The sequence below is a fragment of the Puma concolor genome, chromosome B2, assembly GCF_028749965.1.
Source record: "Puma concolor isolate L17-30 chromosome B2, mPumCon1.1.hap2, whole genome shotgun sequence".
Lineage (NCBI taxonomy): Eukaryota > Metazoa > Chordata > Mammalia > Carnivora > Felidae > Puma > Puma concolor.
Window position 1 is genome coordinate 150,419,577 of NC_141671.1, and position 24,527 is coordinate 150,444,103.

At 43.6% G+C, this 24,527-nt stretch overlaps 1 protein-coding gene across 2 annotated transcripts in view; it reads right to left on the reverse strand.

Annotated features, from left to right (window-relative positions):
* PDE10A (phosphodiesterase 10A) overlaps window positions 1-24,527 on the reverse strand; it is a 625,228-nt gene that overhangs the window by 40,682 nt on the left and 560,019 nt on the right. For both annotated transcript variants that reach the window (XM_086708295.1, XM_086708293.1), the window contains 3 exons: window positions 7,895-8,037; window positions 5,517-5,600; window positions 3,023-3,173 (listed from right to left, as the gene is read on the reverse strand). In XM_086708295.1, coding sequence (XP_086564421.1) covers window positions 3,023-3,173; window positions 5,517-5,600; window positions 7,895-8,037 — 378 coding nt within the window. The remainder of the gene's footprint in view (window positions 1-3,022; window positions 3,174-5,516; window positions 5,601-7,894; window positions 8,038-24,527) is intronic.

Genomic DNA, 24,527 nt, shown 5'->3' on the forward strand with positions numbered 1-24,527 from the left:
AACTCCGGGGAAAAGTTCATGGTGGTTATCAAATTAAAGCAAACGTTCCCAAGAATTACAGGGCAAGGAACTCTGTAGGAGGGGACCGTTTCAGCATTTCATTCAAAACCCGTTCCGGGTTAAACTCCAACAATATTATTGTTCTTACAAACAAACAAGGAAGAAAAGAAGTAAATCCTACGGCAGGTGAAAAAATGGCCAGCTGTACGGTGAGAGAGAGAGAGACCACAGAGCGGGTGCAAGGGGGTGAAGGGTTAATACAGCAAGGCAGGCCACAGAAAGTCCACGCGAGCAGACCTTTGCGGGAGCGAGGGAGCAGCAGGGGGTCCTGGGAGAAGAGCGCAGGGGTGGATGCAGGGAGCAGGTGGGTCTGTCCCGACAGTCAGAGGGTCAGGAGGGAAGCAGGGCTGCAGGGAGGGGACAGAGAATCCTGGCAGAGAAGGGAGGCGGACCATCTTCTGTGGGAACCAGGGAAGGAAGAGAGGGTTTCTGGCAGAGCAGTGGGCGTCGTGCGGCCAAGGGGAGACAGCGACCGAAAGGGGCGAAACGCTGGGCGCTGACCCTCCGTTGGCACGGTGCAGGGCGCTGGTGACCTGGGCCGGAGCGTGTTCGGGGGGTGGGCCGGAGAAGATCGGGGAGAGCACTGGAGCCAGCCGCCGCGGCAGCTGTTCTGCGGGTTTGGGGAAACGGGGAGCTAAGAACTCAGGGGGGAGCCGAGCGGAAAGGCAGGCGGAGGGTGCGTTACGACGGAGGTGACAACGCGGTGCTCCCACACGTGGACCAGACAGTCCAGCAGAGACCGCACGGATGGAGGAGAGGGAGGGAAGAACCACCAGGGCAGGGACGAGGTCAAGCGGCAAGGCCAGCTCTGGACAGGAGCCTGGCGGGTGTTCCGGTGAGTGGGTGGTCACAGCCCACACAAGGCAGATGCTGGCAGGGAGGAGGGGGTCTGCAGAAACCCCACGAGGTTAGCTGTCTGTGTCCGCCCTGCCCCTTTCGTAGCTTCCCTGGGCACAACGGTTTCTCCTACAACCTAACGAGCAGGGGGGGGCCTCCCGGACGCCCCTCCGCTGCCACAGGCTTGCTGGCCATAGGATAACTGAATTACTTATGTTCTGAGCAGCACTTGGGTTTGGGGTCTTTCCCATATTTTGTGCTGCTGTGTTACCCAGGATGAATCTGGTAAGAGATTCCAAGGTTTTAAAATCTTGCACGATACACAAATAGAGAAAAACTACTATGTACCTCTTCTCAATTTTTTTTAATGTATTTTAGTTTTGTTGACGTAATATTCAATAGTTTTACTGAATGTATGCCAGAATTAAGCATGTGAAAATAATTCACGAGGTGAGGAGTTACTTTTGTTAATATGCTACTTTAACAAGATCAAATGATCATTTCTAACAGCTCTTTTATAGATTAAATATCCTTTTTTAAAAAACATATTTAAAATGTTTACACATATTATTTTGGGATTATTTTCAGGCAAAAGGACCTGAGGTTTTGTGAAAACATAATGATGTAATTCTAAAAACAAACTAGGAGCTTAAACGAGAGTTAATTTGTGGCCACTACATTTTTGCACTTATCTTAAACTTTGCCATTTTTTTCAATGTACATTTCAACGCAACCTGAAAGATGGTTTCTACGGTTGTCAAAATCACAGACTATCCTCTGGCGAAGAAGACAATGAAACTGCTTTCTCTTTTTTTTAATGTTTGTTTGTTTGTTTATTTAGAGAGACAGAGAACGCATGAGTGGGAAGAGGTGCAGAGAGAGAGGAGAGAGAATCCCAAGCAGGTGCCATGCTGTCAGCACAGAGCCTAACGAGGGGCTCGATCCCACAACCATGAGATCGTTTCCTGAGCGGAAATCAAGAGTCGGATGCTTAACCCACTGAGCCACCCAGGCATTCCTGAAATTGCTTTCTTAGAAGGAACTGAATGGAAAAAAATGCTGCATGTCTCAAAAATATGGGGTTTCATGGAGTGGAAAATCAGCATAATTTATACGAAAAAAGAATAAATTTCATTTTCTTGGTAATAAATAAGTTGTTAGGCTAACCAAGATCTACCAAGAGATTAGCAATAAAAAAGCAAAAACGTCAACACTTTTTCTAAAATGTACTTTCCGAGTCTCCTGCCCAGACTGTGACTCTGGGGTGACGGGACGGGACGCGCACAGGATGGCCCTCAGGAGTGCCGGGCTCTAGTGTGAACGTGCCCGTGAGAGAAGCGCTGTGTCTTCGTCACCGAGCTGACAGCCTCCTGTCGGCATGGCCAACATGTTCTCTGAAGCAGGGGAGGAGGAGGGCTAGGGAGGAGGGGAGGGGGATTCGAGTCGGGCTTTCTTGCGGGCACCTCCAGGACCACATGGGGAAAGGACATGCTTGGCGGTCAGCTTGGCTGGGCCCGAGGTGCTCCCATCACGGAGGGGCGGGTGGGGCGGACGACGCAGGGGCCGGCCAGCGGTGCAGGAAAGGACCAGGCAGCCCCAAATCTCTTAGTCTGTCCCTGGCTCTGGGTATGTAAAGTCAGGTGGGTCCGTGAAGCATCACAGAGCCCGGCTCCTCACGAGGCAGGAGATCATTTACGTCCTCACTGTTCTTCATGTTCTGGCTTCTCAGATCAGTAGGATTTGCCTACACTACCCAGGACACAAGGGCAGTGAGAAAAATCTACTTGGTTTGTGTAACAAAGACTTCCAGAAGACTGAAGCTTTAACAGGGAAAAAAAACTACAAAACTAGTGTTTCCTCGGCGGGGGGGGGGGGGGGGGGGGGGGGGTGGGAATGTTTTGGTGAAGCTGGAATTTCTGTATCTACCTTTGTGATAGAAAATAATATGAAAAACACACGGGCACAGCCACTTTAAAAGCGTGCTCCTACGAAATTACCGAACCGTCCTGGGGGAACAGGTCACGGAGCCACATCCGGAAGGTGCTCCAGACATACAGCGTCTGAATCCACTCGTGTTATTTGAAATGGAGGGAAAAAAAAAAAAAAAAAGCGTGTGGACGCCCACCTCCAGGTCGGTGAAAAGCCCGTGGTTGTTCTGGAGTATGGCATACATGCAGTGCGCCACGGTGACCGCGTGTTTCCAGTTATGGTAAGGAACCCTCCGGTAGTTCTTCTTCACGGACATGATGAAACGACACAACTTTTCGAGCTCGAAGCTGTGCGGAGAAGAGGAGAAACCGTTACGACAGAAACCGGTAAAGAGCCGATATGTACTCGCCAGAGCTCTGGTTTAAACACGTACGTCTGGGGGCGCCTGGGAGGCTCAGTCGGTTAAGCGTCCCACTCTTGGGTTCAGCTCAGGTCTCGAGCTCACCGTTCGTGGGATCGAGCCCCGTGTCAGGCTCTGTGCCGACAGCGCAGGGCCTGCTTGGGATTCTGTCTCTCTCCCTCTCTCCCTCTCTCTCTCTCTCTCTCCCCCCCTCTCTTTGCCCCTCCTCCGCTCAGGTGCACCCGTACCTTCTGTGTCTCAAAATGAAATAATAAATGTTAAAAAAAAGAAACACATCCATCTGTACCCGTATACACTTGCAACTATGAAAATGTGCACAGTGACTGGGTCCAGGAGCGCCAAAGCCTCTCTCATCACTTCCCTTCTGTTTCTCTGGCTGGTTAAGAAAGGAGGACTCTTTCAGAGCTTCTGATCTGATACACTCGCTGGCCCACCAGGGGGCCAGTACCAGAAGGGGCGTGTAGGAGCGTGTCGCTAACTCACTTCATCCTCACGTCCCCGCACCGTGCTCGACAGACAGCAATGTATCATCATCCTGCTTAAGGGCATTGTGAGCTAATATTTTCCAAAAAAGCATATTCAGATTCCCAAACTTCAAATATAGCATAGGAATTTCCTAGATGAGTGATTATCCTCTCGAAGTATTGTGGTGCACTCAAATTATTAAATGGCAAACGGCCACGCCAAAACCCTGACACCGTACATAGAACGATATGACGCATTTTAAACGTTTTTTTAATGTCTGTTTATTTTTGAGAGACAGAGAACGCACGTGCCAGAGTTGGGGGGGAGGTGGGGAGAGAAAGGGGGGGACCGAGGATCCAAAGCAGGCTCTGCGCTGACGGCAGAGAGCCCGACAAGGGGCTCGAACTCACAAACCGTAAGATCATGACCCGAGCCAAAGTTGGATGCTTAACCAACTGAGCCACCCGGGCGCCCAATGATACGTTTTTATCATGCAACATTGTTATTATATTTTATTTTCACATTTCATGTATTTCTACTTATTTAAGTCCCTACCAACTCTCTCAAGGAATTTATGGCAGCTTAAAATAAAAGCACATCAATATAGAACAAGGCTCTTTGAAATACCAGGAAGATGACAGTCCATAGAACTTCTAAAAATATATAACCTTTACTCTTCTCCACTGAAGATTTTTTTGAAATTTTTAAAAAAAGTTTTATTTATTTTTGACAGAGAGAGAGAGAGAGAGCGAGCATGAGCAGGGGAGGGGCAGAGAGAGAGGGAGACACAGAATCCGAAGCAGGCTCCAGGCTCCGAGCTGTTGGCACAGAGCCCGACGGGGGGCTCGAACTCACAGAGCACAAGATCATGACCTGAGCCAAAGTAGGACGCTCAACTGACTGAGCCACCCAGGTGCCCCTCCACTGAAGATTTTCAAATGTCCTTGAAGAATAAGGTAGGTCATTTTTAAGAGTTCCAACGGGTCAAACTCTCAACTGATATCTAAGAAATAAGTGTTGTTAATTACCCTGTGTGCATTCTTTCAAAAGAGCAACTTATAAAAGTCTCCAATAAAAGTAGGAGAAGGCAGAGAATTCAATGGCAAAGGAGTGACAATTTAGCTTCAGAGAAACTAAGGGCCTCTATAAGCCACTTTATGATTAAATGAGTGAAAAAGAGAAAAAGAAAATTACTCCTTGCATTTTTTTTAATTACTTGCATTTTAAGTATGTGTTCAAGTTGTAAAAAGTTAAATGGAAAGTCATGAAAGGTCTCTGGGACAGGCCCCAAGAGGGGGAAAGACCCACAGGGAAAGGGAACCACGGTGAAATCACTAATAAAGCACTTGGCACTGAATTAGGAGACCTGTGTCCTTCACACCTGTTCGAACAGATACAGCATGTAGGTTGAAAGCTGACGCTAAATTTAATGCACACTTTCCAAAGACACACTTGAAAATAGTATGTAGTGATGTGGAGAAATAACCCCTACCTCTTCCCATTACACGGCCTAAGGTAATTTTCACCTGTATCTTTATCATCACCTAGTAGAGACACGGTCGTTAGCCAAGGGACAGCCACCCTGGCAAAGAGCTCAGGGGTAGCCCTAAGGGAAATCCAAATCCGAAAATCAACTTGTCCAGTAATCTCAGCCTTTTTTAATTTAAATATTAAAAAAAGTTATTTATATAAGGCATCTTTTCAAATAGTTTTCGACCAAGGAAGTGGCCAGGCATGTAGGCAGGGGGAGGAAGAGGTCATATCACTCAAGAGGTTAAGAAGGAAGTTTCTGGGTCATTCATACCAGGATGTCCCACAGGACCGATGGACCATGTAGACAAAAATCCCAGGCCACATGTTTTCAAAAGGACCAATGTCAAAGTGGAATCTGAAACGAAAGAACACAAGGCTGATTAGTAAATATAATTAGGGTAAACATAAACACAAATAAAGTAATTTAATTTTGTGTCTTTTAAGAAACTAAAAAACCACTGAGAGTCTAGCCATCTCTCTTCCTGCGTTCTTAGTCACATCTTTGTTGTATTAAATGTTTCCAGGAGGAAATTCCACACATTCCCTCAGGAACTTAGCCCAATATTTAAGCCATTGCTTAATCTTCTATGAAACAACCTCTAAAAAATGATGTTGCGGTCGTTATCAGAGCAATGAGAGCGTACAAAATAACTTTACTGTGAATCCTACATGTGTTTTACACAACTTACAGACAAGGGGGGAAAGCGATTTTTTTTAGAGTGGAAAATCATTCTATCTCCCATCTAAATCCAGAGAGAAACTTCATAAATACAAACATCTGAAGTTATTACCTATTTTCCGTTTGCTAATTTAACTACTAAGATTTAACCCGCACAGACACGGCGGTAAACTATTTAAAAGAAACCATCTTCCTCCAGTTACACTTCTGACGCCACACGTGTGAGTTTTCCACACCCAGCAATTCTCCAACCCTCTGCAGACACCAACCGATGATGCCCTCTAACGCGGTGTACTTCCGACCCCACCGCAGCTAGCGTAGCCTGCGTGGGTCACGGGCTCGGTCCCGCAATACTGCCCCCGACTGCAGGTGCCAATCGTGAGGCCGTCCACCCCTCTGACCATCAGCTATAAAGCTGAGGTTCCCACAACCCCCACCTCGGGTGTTGCAAGGCAGAACGGCTCACAGAAGTCAGGGGAGCACCTCATTTAATACTACCAGTTTATTATTAGGATGCAAGTCAGGAACAGGCAAACGAAGAGATGCATGGGCCACGGCACGGGGGAAGGGGTGGGCTCTCAGGCCTCGGCAGGGGCACCACCCTCCTGGCACCTAACGTGTGTGCCAACCGGAAAGCCCTCCGAACCCCTTGTTGAGGGTTTCTGGAGGTTCCATTCCACGGGCACATTTGCTTAAATCGTTGGTCGCTGGTGACTGACTCAATCCCCAGCCCCTGTCCCTTCCCAGGAGGTCTGAGGGTGGGGCTGAAAATTACAACCCCCTAACCACGTGGTTGGCTCCTTGGACAACCGGCCCCCACCCTCCTAGAGTCCTTCAATAGCAGAAACTCAAGTGTGGTTGAACAAGGTTCATTCTGAACAAGAAAAGACACTTCTCTCACTCTGGTCATTCGGGAAACTCAAGGGGTTTAGGAGCTCTGAGCCAGGACCCGGCTCCAAAGACCAAATATACAGATTTCTTATTCTATCACAATGTGTATTGTACACAAACCATCAGAGGGTAAGTTGAGGCAAATAAGAAATCGTAAGAGCTTATTTGAGCAAAAATCTATTCCAACAGGGCAGTGGGAAGCCTGTAGGGACAGGAGCCAGCAGAGACCCCGGTGCAGAAACGCTGCAAGAGCCAAGAAAGGCAGTTGCTGCTGACTGTGGCTTCAGGCCCAGTTGGCTGTCTGTGCCTGGCCGTCCTCGGGGTTTCCATCACGTAGCCTTGAGGCCCTTTGGGTTTAGATTTTGGTTTGCTTACGCCAGCTGCTCCAGCATTAGAGTCACCTCAGTCTGATGGCCTTCTTGTTTAATGAACAGTTCCGATGATAGGGCAAGTATCAGCTCTGGGTTACTTCTGAAGATCTCTGGTATGTAGTTGAGTGCTGGCTTGCACTTAAAGTTTTAATTTTTAACGTTTATTTATTTTTGAGAGAGAGAGAGAGTGAGAGCAGAAGAGGGGCAGAGAGAGAGAGAGGGAGATTGCTGGCTTGCACTTAGAATGAACATACATATCATCAGAGGTCCTACTACCAGGAACTCACATATATTAACACAGGATCAGAAAAGAAAACGTGAAAGGTGAACTCATTCTTACTAAATTCTAAAATTTAGTTTTTAAATTTAAAATTGCACGGTAACAGAAACTTTTAGATCCCTGATCTTCAACGCCACTTTGAACATCAGGTACTATCTGGTGTGAAGTAGGCGGAAGACTAACGAGAAAAGGCTAACATCTCAGTTAACCCATTTCAAAATGGCGGTCAGATGTTTTTTCCTAAAGATAAAAGAGGCGTGGCCTTTCTTTCCACCTTCCATCACGAGAAGGGAAGTCACGGTGGAAGGGAAAATGGGAACCCACAGAGCACGTGTAACGTGGGGTCCATGACACTAATTGTACACCCAGTTCGTGTCAGGCGGAATCAAGTTAAAACTGTTCCGGAAGCAACAGGACAAAACACTCACAATTCGATCTCCTTGCAGAGGCGCACCGGGAGGTTAAAGTGCATGAGGCCTTGCCACTCTTCCGCGGTACAGATGCTGTGGTAGGACAGCTTCTCCATTGTCACCCGGTAAATGCACTCGGAATGTCGGATCCTGTGATACATCTGGATGGCAAACCCGCAAAGTTAAGGGTAAATTAAATGAGCGTTTCAAGTAGTTATGCCACTAAAGTTCAGAATTCGGTACAAAAGAATCAGTCAGAACTGTAACTGAAAACACTACTATTATCCATTAACTATAATCACCATACATTTCCATATACAACGAAGACACCCACACATGTGCCTTTGAAGATACAAAACACCTCGGATTTTTTTAAATTGTATCTCCATTTTATTTTATTTTATTTTATTTATTTATTTTTTTCAACGTTTATTTATTTTTGGGACAGAGAGAGACAGAGCATGAACGGGGGAGGGGCAGAGAGAGAGGGAGACACAGAATCGGAAACAGGCTCCAGGCTCCGAGCCATCAGCCCAGAGCCCGACGCGGGGCTCGAACTCACGGACCGCGAGATCGTGACCTGGCTGAAGTGGGACGCCCAACCAACTGCGCCACCCAGGCGCCCCTATATCTCCATTTTAAAAGGCTTATTAAATTCTGCAATTCTCTCTGGATAGTGAGATTATTTGGTACTTGGTGGTCCCTTTCTTCTTAGATTCCCAGCCTCCAGTACTGGGATAAACTCCGTCTGTTGTTTCTAGACCACCAAGTCTATGGTATTTTGTTACAGCACCCCAAACACACTGAGACAGAGACTAAATGAGTCAGGAGTTGAGACTGTTTTTCTAAATCTTCTTTTAAAAATATTTATCTTAGGGGCACCTGGGTGGCTCAGTCGGTTAAGCGTCTGACTTCAGCTCAGGCCATGATCTCATAGTTTGTGGGTTCGAGCCCCGTGTCGGGCTCTGTGCTGACAGCTCAGAGCCTGGAGCCTGCTTTTGATTCTGTGTCTCCCCTCTCTCTCTGCCCCTCCCTGCTTATACTTTGCCTCTGCGTCTTTCTCTCTCAAAAATAAATAAAGATTAAAAAATTAAAAAATATATATTTATCTTAATTCTTGGTGACGTCAAAGTCCTCGGGTCCACGCAGTCTCGACAATGTTTAATCGTGAAGTCCTTTATCAGTAAAAGAATTTTAGAGATGCATGCCTAATAAATGTATACTCCTTTAGCAATTACATGCACATACAATGTGTGGATATATTGTTTATACTAAAATAGAAATTTAAAAAGATAAAAAATAGAAAGTATGTATTTTTTAATATTTTATTACTGAATAAGACTTTTTGTTCTTATTAAACAATCACATATTTTATTTTTATTTTTTTTTTTTTAAACAATCACATATTTTAAAATGAAAGCACGAATTACATGTATGTTGTCAGTTGTCAAGCTTTTTCTTTAATAATTTGTGCCACGGTGATGTTAAGGTCTGGGTTCAGTTTGATTTATTTCAATACTTAGATTTTGAGTTACACTATTCGAAAAAGATATGCCGAAAACTACGCAGTTCCATCCAAATGGAATAAACGTGGTACTGGCTGTTCTTAAACATCACACTCGGAGCTTTGTTCCCTAGCCACTAATATTTTTGGCTTAAATTCACATAACTTTCCATCTCCCCTGGTGAGTATCAGTTAATCCTGCAAACGAATTAGTTGCGTCCTTATATATTATCGAACAGGTTCATTATGAAACTTAAAGAACTCTTCATGGAGAAGAGTTTAGTAAGTTAAAAGCTGTTTCATAAATTAAAATCGTAAAAAAAAAACCATTCCATTTTAAAGGAAGAAAGAGAGGTAAAAGGAAATAAAGAAGAAAACAGAAAGCAACAAGACGGGGGATTTATCCTTAAACATAAAATGTGATAGTTGAAACATTCTGGGTAAGAGGCAAAAATTGCCAGACCGGATAAAAAACAAGACCCATCTTATGCGTTTTACCAAAAAATCCTACCTTAAAAATAAAGACCCAGATGAGGTAAAATGATGGAAATTTTATACCATTTAATACCACTCAAAAGAAAGCTGGGGTGGCTGTATTACTATCAGATGAGGTAGATTTTGAGCAAAGACTATTAGCAGGGGTAAAAGAAGGATAATTTTGAATGATAAAGGGGGTCGATTTGTCAAGAGGCCATGATGCTCTTAAATGTCAGCTGGTTTTCAACAGGTGCGCAGGGGCAAGGTGGTGCAGAAAGGACAGTAAAGGTGACAGACGGTGCCAGGCCGACTGGACACCCACGCGCAAATAAATGCACGACTACCCTCACCTTGCACCCTATACAAAGTTGACTCAAAATGGATCACAGACCTAAATGTAAAACCTAAACTTCGAGAAGGAAACATAGGAGGAAATCTTTGTGACTTTAGGTTAGGCGAACATTTCTTTGATACAGTGCTAAACGGCATGATCATAAAAAGAAAAGAACTAATAATTGGACTTCTTCAAGGTTAAGAACTGCTCTTAGAAAGAAACTGGTAAGAGAATAACAAGACAAGCCAAACGCTGGAAGCAAATATTTGTAAATAACCTACTGATAAATGACTATTTACTTGGCAGCATGAAATACGCAGCTGTCAGACCCAGGGGACCACGGGGCTATCAGACCCAGGGGACCAGAGGGCTATCAGCCCAGCTGAGCTTGTGGCTCATGGTTCTGGGATCTGAAGGCCTGTGTAGGAAGACAGACTTGGCTGTGCTCTGCGAGAGGATCTGCTGAATTAAGAGCTCTGTGAAGAGAAGAGAAGCCTGTGTGAGACTGTGTTGGAAAACAGTCCCTCCCCATTGAAGAAATGAAAACTCGACCTGTAGCTTACGTAGCTGGAGTTTCTCAGTGTATACTGTTGGCATATAATATTATAATTTTGAGCTAAAAAAGTAACAAACAAAACTGGTCTAAGAACAACGAACACTTGGGGTACACGGGGAAAGTTACAAGGCCCTGCGCATACCGGTCTCCCACAGAGGAAATAATTCCAGATGAATCTGAGTAAGTACGTAAATATCAAATAAATAAGAAAATGAATAAAAAAATTCAACAAAGGAGAGACCAACACAAGGCCGAATCCATAGATGGGTAATCCTAAGATCTGAGTTAACGAAAGACAATGGAGAGATTAAAAATATACTGTGGCAAAAATGTACCGTTTCGCACGTCACTTCCTATGCCTACAAAGCTCCTCTAGTTTACGGAAGCCACAAGCACCAAAAAGGCAAAGGAATGAGAATTATTTTTTCTTGACCAGATCCTAGGGAGATGTGTTTAAGATGCGGTCTTTCTTCAAGCCAGGCCCAAACAAACTATCATAGACAACCCAGAAAGAAACCTTTCCACGCTGAGATTTGCAAGTGTGACAATATTATTCTCCAGGCCCTTTGCTTGATGAAAAACCAACAGGGGAGCAGAAAAAAAACATGTACAGACACAAATCTATATTATTTTTGGTGTTATGCTCCTACTAACAAGGACAGTTTAGTTTAGAAGAAAGCAAAGAGAATTAAGTCACAAGAAAAGTGACCCAAGCTGTGTGTCCTGACACGCTTCGTTGTATGGAAAATGGCGATGTCCTGTAAGATTCGCTGACTTCTCTTACTCTGTCAATGTACAGGTTTTCTCTTAGGGTAGGCCTCAAAGCTCCCTCTGTTAGCTCTTTCTTGCTACTTTCCAGTAAAAACTGAGGGAAATACCAATTAAAAAAAAAAAAAAAAAAGCAGCTTAGCCTATGGAAACAACCCACCAGCTATATATGTAGCAATGAAGTGGTATTTTATGAAACGGACTACGATGACTATTCACAAAACACAAATATCATGACTAACTAGAGCTAAGCACAAAGGGAGTATTGTTGAGAACCACGTCCTAAGAACCTTACCTACACTACCTGATTTAGTCCTAACGGCAAGCCCATGCTTGGTGTTATTGCTACTCGTTAGTTTAGGAAATAGACACTCAAAAGCAAGCCAAATTTCTCAAGGTCCAAAGTGGGTAAGTTGGAAGTAATGGTCTTAAAATGGCCGGATTTCATTCTTTCTCATTGCCAAGTAGTATTCCATTGTATATATATACACCACATCTTCTTTATCCATTTATCGGTGGATAGACGTTTGGGATCTTTCCATTATTTGGCTATTGTTGAAAGCGCTGCTATAAACGCTGGAGTACATGTGCCCCTGTGAATCAGTACTCCTGTATCCTTTGGATAAATTCCTAGTAGCGCTCCTGCTGGGTCGTAGGGTAGTTCTATTTTTAATTTCTGGAAGAATTTCCACACTGATTTCCAGAGCGACTGCACCAGCTTGCATTGCCACCAACAGTGCAAGAGGACTCCTCATTCTCCACATCCTCGCCAGCATCTGTTGTTGCCCGAGGTGTTAATTTTAGCCATTCTGACGGAGGTGGTATCTCATTGTGGTTTTGATTTGTATTTCCCTGATGATGAGCGATTTTGAGCATCTTTTCATGTGTCTGTCTTGCCATTTTCAACAATGTGGATGGAACCGGAGACTGCTATGCTAAGTGAAATAGGTCAGAGAAAGACAGATGTTGTATGTTTTCACTCATATGTGGAATTTGAGACACTTAACAGAAGACCATGGGAGAGGGGAAGGGGAAAAAGAAAATAGTTTCAAACAGAGAGGGAGACAAACCTTAAGAGACTCTTAAATACAGAGAACAAACTGAAGGTTGATGGGGGGGGTGATGGAGCGGTGGAGGGGAAAATGAGTGATGGGCATTGAGGAGGGCACTTGTCGGGATGAGCACTGGGTGTTGTATGGAAGCGATGAATCATGGGAATCTACTTCCGAAGCCAAGAGCCCACTGTATACACTGTATGTTAACTAACTTGACAATAAATTATATTTAGAAAAGCAAAAAAATTAAAGTTAACACGTTAAAAAATTAAAAATTAAAGTTAACACATTAAAAAATTAAAAATCCAGCAAAAATAAAACGCACATCTCTCTGATTTCCAGCTGGAGACAGAATAATAGTCAGCAACCTTCAACTCAAAAAGTGATCAGAGAATGATTTAAAAGGGCAGAGGGAAAGAGTGTCAATGTGAAAGAAAAAGTGCACGTCTGAAAGCGATGCCTTGGAAATCCACACAAGAATGGAAACTACCTGTACTCAGCGCCTTGCGGCTTCAACAAATCCAGACATACGTGCGGGACCTGAAACCACCTAGGCTTCAGGGTCAGTTAATTCTTAATCTGTACCTAGCATAGGACCTAACACGTTCAAGCGTTCAGCTCCTATTTGGGGAATGAATAAATGAGCATATCATTTATAAACCTTGTAGTCCGAGAGCCCCCCCCCAAATCTAAGTCCATTAAAACCCATTACCTATACACTTGTAGATTTGGAAAAGGATTCTATTTCGTGTTACCTATTTCGTGTTACCTAAAAGATGCAGTCTCAGAATTTTTATTCAGTCATTTTTTTCTAAGAGAATTCAAGTTAAGGATGTTAGAGGGGGGAAAAGTGCGTGTTACCATGTTCCTACAAACAAAGAGATAGGTAAATTTTAGGTGGGTATTTCTTTTGATATTTATTAATTTATTTTGAAAGAGAGAGAAAGCACGCAGCCTCCACACTGTCACTGCTGAGCCCAAGCGAGGCTCGGTCCCAGGAACGGGGAGATCATGACCTGAGCAGAAATCAGGAGTCGGACGCTTAACCAACTGAGTCCAAGCGTCCCTTGGCGGTATTTCTGAGAAAAGTTTTGTTGAAGGTATGAAAAACTCAAGTGTTGTACCCAACATTCAGTTCATCATCTACAGACACAAATTCAACTTACGCAATTCTCCTCTGAAGTACACCACGAATTATTAAACTTTCTACCAACTTATTCCAAACTATTTGATTAATCCTATCTTTGCCTTCTCATTTACATTACATTGTCTGTGAAGGTGTTTCCTGAACTTTCCCCCATTCCGGCAAAATTTCACACTCTCTTAGGTACCACCTACTCTGTATCTTGTATAGAAAACTTAAAAACACGCCTTACTGTCTGTCTCTCCCTTCAGCAGTCTCAGGGAAGGGCAGTGTCATGTGAAAGGTCTACCTGCATTCAGACCCTGGCTCTCTCATACACATGCTGCTGTGTGACCTTGTGTAAATTGCTTAAACTCTGGACGGCTGTTTTTTCTTGTGCCAGATGGAAATGATAATAGCCTCACTCTGGACTGATGTGAGACTGTGGTTTTTGTACATAAAATGTCCAAAACAGAACCCGTCATGGAGTAAGTGTCGTACTGAGTTAAGAGTGGTTCTTACTACGATGATCTTACATTCACCGTCCGGGACAGAGAAGATACTCACTGCTTGGTTGGTGAATTCAGGAACGAATACAGGTTAAGCCATTTATTAAATCTGTCCCTAGCCAATTGGTTTCATTTTAATAATGATTTTCCCCCCACATTCCTTTAATGGCAAATGGCTTCTGATCCAAACTGTAAAGATCTAACCTGCTTTAAAGGATTGCCTTCCCTAGGCAGAAGATGGAACAGGTATTATCGCTAGCCTGTTGGCTTTCGGCATCGTTATCAAATTATTTACTTGAAAGCATAATATGCGTGACTAAATTAATTCACTCTTTTACTTTTAAAAGAGCTTTCAAGCTTTTTTAAAGTGGTTGTTGCCTTCCTGCTAACAGTGCGAGCATTATCTATTAATGAAATGGAGATGTTGCCAGTCAGAGGTATGCCCCCTGCATGATACAAGAGGTGTAATCACAAGGAAGCACAGGAGAGCTAAAGAATAGGAGTGTTCATACGGCCCGTGTGCCCTGCCTCTTGGACAAAACTTTTAATCAAAGACGACTGAGCCAAACAACAATAAGATATGCTGTTCTATTATCATGTTCACTGTTAGAAGCAATTTTCAGGGGCGCCTGGGTGGTTCAGTAGGTTAAGCATCTGACGTCACCTCAGGTCATGATCTCCCAGTTCGAGGGTTCGAGCCCCGCGTCGGGCTCTGCGCTGACAGCTCGGAGCCCGGAGCCTGCTTCGGATTCTGTGTCTCCCCCCTCTCTGCCCCTCTCCCACTTGCACCGTCTCTCTCTCTCTCTCTTTCTCTCTCTCAAAAATAAACATTAAATTTTTTTTTTTAAATAATAATAATAAGGAAGCAATTTTCATGTAGGAAACACAGAATAATTTCAAGAGCGGAAGTATTTAAAAATTTCTAGGACCGACATACTTAATCTGACTCTGTATCAGCAGACCATTAAAAAGTACTTCATCCTGGGCCGCCTGGGTGGGTCAGCCAACTGAATGTCAGACTCTTGGTTTCGGCTTAGGTCACGATCTCAGGGTTCACGGGTTCAAGCTCCATGTCAGGCTCCATGCTGACAGTGCAGAGCCTGCTTGGGATCCTCTCTCTCCCTCTCCCTCTGCCCCTCTCCTGCTCACGTGCTCTCTCTCTCAAAATAAACTTAAAAAAAAAAAAGTACTTCGTACTAGTAGCACAAAGCTTTTCACATTTATGATCTTAATAAAAATTTATGTATATCCTCTAGAAACAAATAGAACATTGAGGGAAAGACAAGGAGCCCACAGATGTGATTAATGCTTAGGACAGGGTTTACTACAAGGTGTTTTTCCTAAGCTTCGTATGATGGTTGGGGGAAGAATGCTCAAATGCGGAAGCAAATTTGCTAAAAAAAATCATGTCAGTGCCAGCACGAGGACCGGATTCAGGTCTTAGCCTCTACTCTCGTGGTCTGTGGACCACTCTTTTTAGTTGAAAAAGGTTCTGGAAAACCCCATTGTAAAGAAACCAGTGGCTGGCTTACCAAAACTGGGAACAGTCTTCTTTTTTATTTGGAAGGATTTGTGCTCTAACAAAAGAAGTATTACTTTAAAAAAGACATGTGAGTTGGGTCTTTTTCTGAATAGGAGCACTTTTGAAATAAACTCAGCTCCAAGAATCCCTCAGGCGGGAAGGCCAGGAAGGGAAGTGGAGAACAGGTTCAGATAAAGAGGCTGTTGTTCTGAGTTGGAGAACCTGTCCAAACAATGTAATTTTTTATAACTTTTAGTGAGAAGAAATATTGCAGTAAAAAAACCAAAACAAAACAAAAAACAGTCACAAATTCCACAGAGAGCTGCCACTGCATCACATAGTTTGGCAACTTGGACCGTAAGTAATTTCCTAAAAAAAAAAAAAAAAAAAAAAAAAAAAAAAAAAAATCAATGGAAAGATAGACTGCCTGTGAACTGAGTCACGACTTTTCAGGAGTGTTATTTTTCTTGTGTAAATCTGGTTTTAGTGTGGTATAAACATTTAATCACATTTGCACCCGGGTTTTATGATGCAACACCCTGCGGGTTTGAAGACCTTGGGACTCGCCAGGCCAGCCGTTAACAACATGGCTGAATCAACTCAGGAGTGGTTTGTTTTGTTTTGTTTTTTAATTTTTTTTAATGTTTGTTTATTTTTGAGACAGAGAGAGACAGAGCATGAATGGGGGAGGGGCAGAGAGAGGGAGACACAGAATCGGAAGCAGGCTCCAGGCTCTGAGCCATCAGCCCAGAGCCTGACGCGGGGCTCGAACTCACGAACCGTGAGATCATGACCTGAGCTGAAGTCGGACACTCAACCGACTGAGCCACCCAGGCACCCCTGTTTTGTTTTGTTTTTAAATTAATTTATTGAAACTCATGTTAGTTAGCAGACAGTGTAATATCGGTTTCAGGAGAATTTAGTGATTCATCACTTACATACAACACCCAGGGCTCATCCCAGCAAGTGCCCTCCTTAATGCCCATCCCCCATCTGCCTCCTCTCCAGCACCCCTCAGCTTATTCTCTGTATTTGGGTCTCTTACGATTGATCTCCCTCTGTTTTCATCTTACTTTTCTTTCCCCTCCCTGACGTTCATCTGTTTTGTTTCTTAAATTCCACATGAGTGAAACCATATATTTATCTTTCTCTGACTCATTTCACTTAGCGTAATACCCTCTAGTTCCATCCACATTGTTGCAAATGGCAAGATTCATTCTTTTTGACATCTAATATTCCATTGTGCATGTGTACATATACACGTAGATGTACCCCACGTATTCTTGATCCATTTATCTATCGACAAACATTTGAGCTCTTTCTATACTTGGACTCTTGTGGACAGTGCTGTTATCAACATTGGGGTGCATGTGCCCCTTTGTATCCTTTTGTACAGCAAGCAGTGCAGTTGCTGGGTTGTAGGATAGTTCTATTTTTTATTTTTTGGAGGATCCTCCATACTGTTTTCCAGAGTGGCTGCACCAATCTGCATTTCCACCAACAGTGCAAAACAGTCCCCCTACCTCCGCATCCTTGCCAACGTCAATTGTTTCTTGAGTTGTTCACTTTATCCATTCTGACAGGTGTGAGGTGGCGTCTCATTGTTTTGATTCATATTTCCCTAATGAGGAGTGATTTTGAGCATCTTTTTATGTGTCTGTTAGCAATCTGGACATCTTAGGAAAAGTGTCTGTACGTGTCCTCTACCCATTTCTTCATCGGATTATTTGTTTTGTTTTTCAGGCGTTAAGCTTGGTAAGCTCTTTATAGATTTTGGGTACTAAGCCTTTATCCGCTTTGTAATTGGAAAATATCTTCCATTCTGTTGGCTGCCTTCGAGTTTTGGTGACCGCATCATTTGCTGTGCAGAAGCTTTTAATCTTGATGAAATCTCAACAGTTGACTTTTGCTTTTATTTCCCTTTCCTCTGGAGACATGTCTAGTAAGAAACTGCTGTGGCTGAGGTCAAAGAGGGTGCTACCTGTTCCCTACTCTAAGGTTTTGATGGATAGCAATCCATCTTATTAGGTCTTATTAGGTTGGGTCTTACTAGGTCTTGTTAGGTTGGGTCTTATGTATTCAAACATAAATCCATTCTGAATTTACTTTTGTGTACGGTGTGAGAAAGTGGTCCAGTTTGATTCTTCTGTATGTTGCTGTCTGGTTTTCCCAGCACCACTTGCTGAAGAGACTGTCTTTTTTCCACTGGATAGTCTTTCCTGCTTTGTCAAAGATTAGTTAGCCATACGTTTGTGGGTTCATTTCTGGGTTCTCTATTCTTTTTTTTTTTTTTTAACCTTTTTAAAGTTTAATTTTGAGAGAGACAGAAACGGCATGAGTGGTGGAGGGGGAGACGGAGTGGGGGAGAGGGAGAGAATCACAAGCAGGATCTGCACTGTGAGTGCAGAGCCCAATGAGGGGCTCAGACTCACGAACCGGGAGATCATGACCTGAGCTGAAATTGAGAGTTGGACGCTTAACCGACTGAGCCACCCAGGCGCCCCTGGGTTCTCTCTTCTGTTCCACTGATCTAGGTGTCGGTTTTTGTGCCAGTATCACACTGTGTTGATGATTACAGCTTTGTAATGCAGCTTGAAGTCCAAAATTGTGATGCCTCCAGCTTTGGCTTTCTTTTTCAACATGACTGTGGTTATCCGGGATCTTATCTGGTTCCATACAAATTTTAGAATTGTTTGCTCTAGCTCTGTGAAGAACGCTGGTGCTATTTTGATAGAGATTGCATTGAAGACATAGATTGCTTTGGGTAGTATCGACATTTTAACAGTATTTGTTCTTCCAATCTACGAGCGTGGAACGTTTTTCCACTTCCTTGTGTCTTCAATTTCTTACATAAGCTTTCTATAGTTTTCAGAGTACAGATCTTTTACCTCTTTGGTTAGGTTTATTCCTAGGTATCTTGCGGTTTTTGGTGCAACTGTAGATAGGGTCGGTTCCTTGATTTCTCTTTCTACTGCTTCATTATTGGTGTATAGAAATGCAACTGATTTCTGTACATTGATTTTTTATCCTCTGATTTTGCCGAATTCATGTATTAGTTCTAGCAGCGTTCTGAGGGAGTCTTTCAGGTTTTCCATGTAGAGCACCACGTCATGAGCGAAGAATGAAAGTTTGACTTCTTCTTTGCCAATCTGTTGTCTTGATTGCTGAGGCGAGGACTTCCAGTACTATGTTGAACAACAGTAGTGAAAGTGGATATCCCTGTTATGTTCCTGACTTTAGGGGGAAAGCTCTCAGTTTTTCCCCATTGAGGATGATATTAGCTGTGGGTCTTTCATATATGACCTTTATGATGTTATGTTCCTTCTATCCCTACTTTCTTGGGTTTTTTTATTAAGAAAAGATGTTGTACTTTGTCAAATGCTTTTTCTCCATCTATTGAGAGGATCATATGGTTCTTCTCCTTTCTTTTATTAATGTGGTACATCAGGTTGATTGATCTGTGAACACTGAACCAGCCCTGCAGCCCAGGAATAAATCCCACTTGATTATGGTGAATAATTCTTTTAATGTACCGTAAAATTCGGTTTCCTATATCTTGTTGAGAATTTTTGCATCCAGGTTCATCAGGAATATTGGACTGTAATTCTCCTTTCTAGAGGGGCCTTTGTCTGGTTTTGCAACCAAGGTAATGCTGGCTTCATAGATAAGTTTGGAAGCTTTCCTTCCATTTCCATTTTTTGCAATAGTTTGAAAAGAAAAGGTATTAACTCTTTTAAATGTCTGGTAGAATTCCCCTAGGAAGCCATCTCACCCAGGGCTCTTGTTTCTTGAGTGATTTTTGATAATTGATTCAATTTCTTTGCTGGTTATGGGCCTGTTCAGATTGTCTATTTCTTCCTGTTTCAGTTTTGGTACTGTTTGAGTTTCTAGGAGTTTTTCCATTTCTTCCAGATTGTCTAGTTTGTTGGCATGTAATTTTTCACAGTATTCTCTTATAATCGTTTGTATTTCTGTGGTGTTGGTTGTGATCTCTCCTCTTTCATTCACGATTTTATTTTTTTGTGTCCTCTCTTTTCTTTTTGACAAGTACAGCTAGGGATTTATCAATTTTGTTTATGGTTCCAAAGAACTAGCATTTAGTTTCATTGATCTGTTCTGCTGGGTTTTTATTTGTTGGTTTCCATATCGTTTATTTCTGTTCTAATCTTTACTTTTTCCCTTCTTCTGTTGGCTTTAGGCTTTATTTGCTGCTTTTCTAGTTCCTTTAGGTATAAGGTGAGGTTGTGTATTTGGGACCTTCTTACTTCTTGAGAATTGCAATGCACTTCCCTCTTAGGACTGCCTTTGCTGCATCCCAAAGGATTTGGACTGTGGTGTTTTCATTTTCATTTGCTTCCAAGTATTTTTTTTAACTTCTTCTTTAATTTCCTAATTGACCTATTCATTCTTGAGCAGGATGTTCTTTCACTTCTATGTATTTGAGGGCTTTTCAAAATTTTTTCTTGTGGTTGATTTTAAGTTTCATAGGGCTGTGATCTGAGAATATGCACGGTATGATCTCGATCTTCTTGTATCTGTTGAGGGCTGATTTGTGACCCAGATGTGATCTATTCTGGAGAATGTTCCAGGTACACTTGGGGAAAATGTGTATTCTGCCGCTTTAGGGTAAAATGTTCTGAATATATCTGTTAAATCCCTCTATTCCAGTGTGTCATTCGCTGTCATTGTTTCCTTGTTGATTTTCTGCTTAGAGGATCTGTCCATTGTTGTAAGTGGGGTATTAAAGTCTCTTACTAAAAATAAATAAACGTAAAAAAAAAAAAAAAGGGGGCGCCTGGGTGGCTCAGTCGGTTAAGCGGCCGACTTCGGCTCAGGTCACGATCTCACACTCCGTGAGTTCGAGCCCCGCGTCGGGCTCTGTGCTGACCCCTCAGAGCCTGGAGCCTGTTTCCGATTCTGTGTCTCCCTCTCTCTCTGACCCTCCCCCGTTCATGCTCTGTCTCTGTCTCAAAAAATAAATAAACGTAAAAAAAAAAAAAATAATAAAGTCTCTTACTATCATGGTATTATTAACAATGAGTTTCTATATGTTGGTTACTAACTGATTTGTATATCTGGGTGCTTTCAAGTTGGGGGCATAAATATTTACAATTGTTAGATCTCCTTGATGGATACACCCCTTAATTACGATATAATGACCTTCTTCATATCTTGTTACAGTCTTTGTTTTAAATCTAGTTTGTCTGATAGAAGTATGGCGACTCTTTCTTTTGACCTCCAGAAGCGTGGTAGATAGTTCTCCATCCCCTCACTTTCAATCTGAAGGTATTTAGCTCTAAAAAGAGTCTCTTGTCGGCAGCACATAGATGGATCTTTTTTTTCTTTTTTTAAAAAATCCATTCTGATACCCTAAGTCTTTTCATTGGGGCATTTAATCCATTTACATTCAGAGGGATTACTGAAAGATAGGAATTTAGTGCCATTGTGTTACCAGTAGACTTGGGGTTTCTGGTGATGTTCACTGGTCCTTTCTTGTCTTCGTTGCTTTTGGTCTTCTTTTCTTTTCTCCACTTAGAGAATCCCCCTTAAAATTTCTTGCAGGGCTGGTTTAGTGGTCACGAACTCCTTTAGTTTTTGTTTGTCTGGGAAAGTCTGGATCTCTCCTTCTATTCTGAATGACAGCCTTGCTGAGTAAAGGACTCTTAGTGCATATTTTTCCTATTCAGCATGTTAAATATTTCCTGCCACTCCCCTCTGGCCTGCCAAGTTTCAGTGGACAGGTCTGCTATATGTGTTTACCCTTGTAGGTGAAGGACCTTTGGGCCCTAGCTACTTTCAGAATTCTCTTTATATTTGTATTTTGTAAGTTTCACTATGAATTCTCTCTTTGTATTTTGCAAGTTTCACTATGATCATCAGTGTTGATCTATTTTTGTTGATTTTGAAGGGAGTCCTCTGTGCCTGTTGGACTTGGATGCCTGTTTCCTTCCCCACATTGGGGAAGTTCTCAGCTATAATTTGTTCAAATGATCCTCTGCCCTGTTTTCCAGCTCTTCTTCTGGGACTCTCATAATACAGATATTGTTTTGTTTCATGGAATCACTTAGTTCTCTAAGTCTCCCCTTGTGATATAATAATATCCTTTCCTTCTTTTTTTCAAGCGTTATTATTTTCCATAATTTTATCTTCTGTATCAATGATTCTTTCCTCTGCTTCCTTGATCCTCATTGTCAGTACGTCTAGTTTGTTTTGCGTCCCAGTTATGGCATTTTTTATTTCATCCTGATTAGTTCTTAGGTCTTTGACCTCTGCACCAAGGGTTTCTCTGGTGTCTTCTATGCTTTTTTTTTTTCAAGCTCAGCTAGTAGTCTTATGACTGTTGTTCTAAGATCTTGTTCAGATATATCGCATACATCTGTTTTGAGCCAGTCCCTGGCTGTGATTTCTTTTTGACCTTTCTTTTGGGGAGAATTCCTCTGTCTTGTCATTTTGGCTAAGTTTCTGTCTTTTGGGTGTTTTAGCAGTCCATCACCTTAACCACTAGGCCACCTCATCCCACTCTTTTGGGTGTTTTAACGTTTTTTATTTTTATTTTTTTTTGGGACAGAGAGAGACAGAGCATGAACGGGGGAGGGGCAGAGAGAGAGGGAGACACAGAATCGGAAACAGGCTCCAGGCTCCGAGCCATCGGCCCAGAGCCCGACGCGGGGCTCGAACCCACGGACCGCGAGATCGTGACCTGGCTGAAGTCGGACGCTTAACCGACTGCGCCACCCAGGCGCCCCTCTTTTGGGTGTTTTAAAAGCATGTTATATTTCCTGCACCTGAGAGTACTGCTATATGAGAAAGAGGTCATACACTGTCCAGGGCCTAGCGCTCCAGGAAGTGTCTCTGGTGTATCTTATACGCATTCCACTGCTCATTCCCATTGGTCAGTCCACTTCAGAGCTCCTCGCCTGTAGTGGGGAGTGTTTGAACCTTAATGAGGTGTGCTTTATTTGTTGAAGTACCCCTGAAAAAAAGTGTTGGGGGGGAAGCCTGATCCCCAAAAAAAGAGAACATGAAAGGGAGCCAAAAAATAAACCCAGAGAATCAAAAAACATGAAGGCTGATTCCAAAGAAAAAGAAAGGAAAAAAAGAAAAAAAAAAGGAATAAAAAAGCCTGATGGAAAAAAAAGAGAAAAGGACATGACAAAACAAACAAGAAACTAGGAGCCTGATTCCAAAAGTACAAATGAAGAAGAAAGAAGAAAAGAACTGTAGGTGTTGTTCTGAAGGAGCTGATTTTCAGAACACCTGGGGCCTGGAAGGTGCTGGCTGTGCTGGGCTTCAGGAGAGGCCTGCTGCGTTGGCTCAGGGTCAGTCTGGCCCCCACAGATAAGCAGCTGGCAGGCCTGCGGCAGGGCGGGGTTCGGCGTAAATGGGTCCTGCCTCCACCGGGGGCCTGTGTGTTGCACTCTGAGGCCGCACCGTGTTGGTGTTGGGGGTAAGATGGCGCCACCCCAATCCCTGGTCCTCGGACAGGGATCTCACACCCTGCCCTGTTCAGGCAGCCCTCACGGAAAAGCGAGGGCGGTCAGCTCGCCCTGCGCCACGACTGTCCTGCCTTTTATCTTTGGCACAGGGCTGGGATTCAAAACTCAAAGTCTTAAAAAGCACGGGGCACCGCACGGATGTGCCCTCCTTCCTCTGGAGTCGAGCCTCTCCACGCCGTGTGACGTCCTCTGTCCCTGAGAAACGGTCCCACGCCTGCACAGCGTGCGGAATCTATGGTGTAGCACCGCTGAAAGCAGCTAAGGTTATATTTCCTCTGGGTGCATTTGTGTCCCCTGCTGACAAAAGGCCTTTGGATGGCACCTGCAGGGTCTTTTATCCTTGGGAGGCAATAAACCCTCTTCCAACAGTACTCCAGGAAAGGGACTGTTCTCTCCCAGTGCGCCCCGGAGATCCTATACACTCCGGGGCCGACTCCCTCCTCCCCAGAATCACAGGCCACAGCTCCGTCCCGGAGAAAGTCATGCACTTCTAAAACCTCACAGTTTGAGCTCCAAGCGCTGTTTGCAAAAGAGAACTGGGACACTCAGTGCTTCTCGCTCTCCCGTCTGTGGGCCGAAGAGGTTTTCCCCTTGTGCAAACTTTATGCCACATTTTCCCAATCCTTCCCTCTCTCTCTCCCTTTTGTCTCTCCACGGAAAGGGTTCCCTCCCCCTCCGTGGCACCGCCGTCTTTCTCTGCCCCAAATCACTTCCACGTACCTCCCACCTGTCACGCAGTCTCCCTCCAACTGTGGAGATCCTCGGCCACTCTGCAGATCCACTTCCCGGGTGTTCTAAAAATCTGACCTCAATAGAGCCGTGTTTGAGGGACGAGGAAAGCCCAGGGTCCCCCTGCTTCTCTGCCATCTTAACTCCTCCGCAACTCAGGAGTGTTTAAACCGACAGTGATGCGTTCTTCAAGGAGCACATGGAATCCCGGATAGACCTTAAGAAGACTGATTTCTACCTCCTTAACTTCCACGCATACACTCACCTAAAAATGACTTTTTTCCACCTCCCATTTCAAATTAACCCCTTCCTTAAATTGCTCTAGTATAAAAACCTCCTAAAACAAATGGAAATATAAAATATGGTATTAGTGAGATCTGATAATGGTTTCTAAAGCTTTCACAAAATATTGAAGGTAGACAGAAATAAATTTTCAGCCAATAGATCATTTAAAATAACTTTTTCCGGGGCGCCTGGGTGGCGCAGTCGGTTAAGCGTCCCACTTCAGCCAGGTCACGATCTCGCGGTCCGGGAGTTCGAGCCCCGCGTCAGGCTCTGGGCTGATGGCTCGGAGCCTG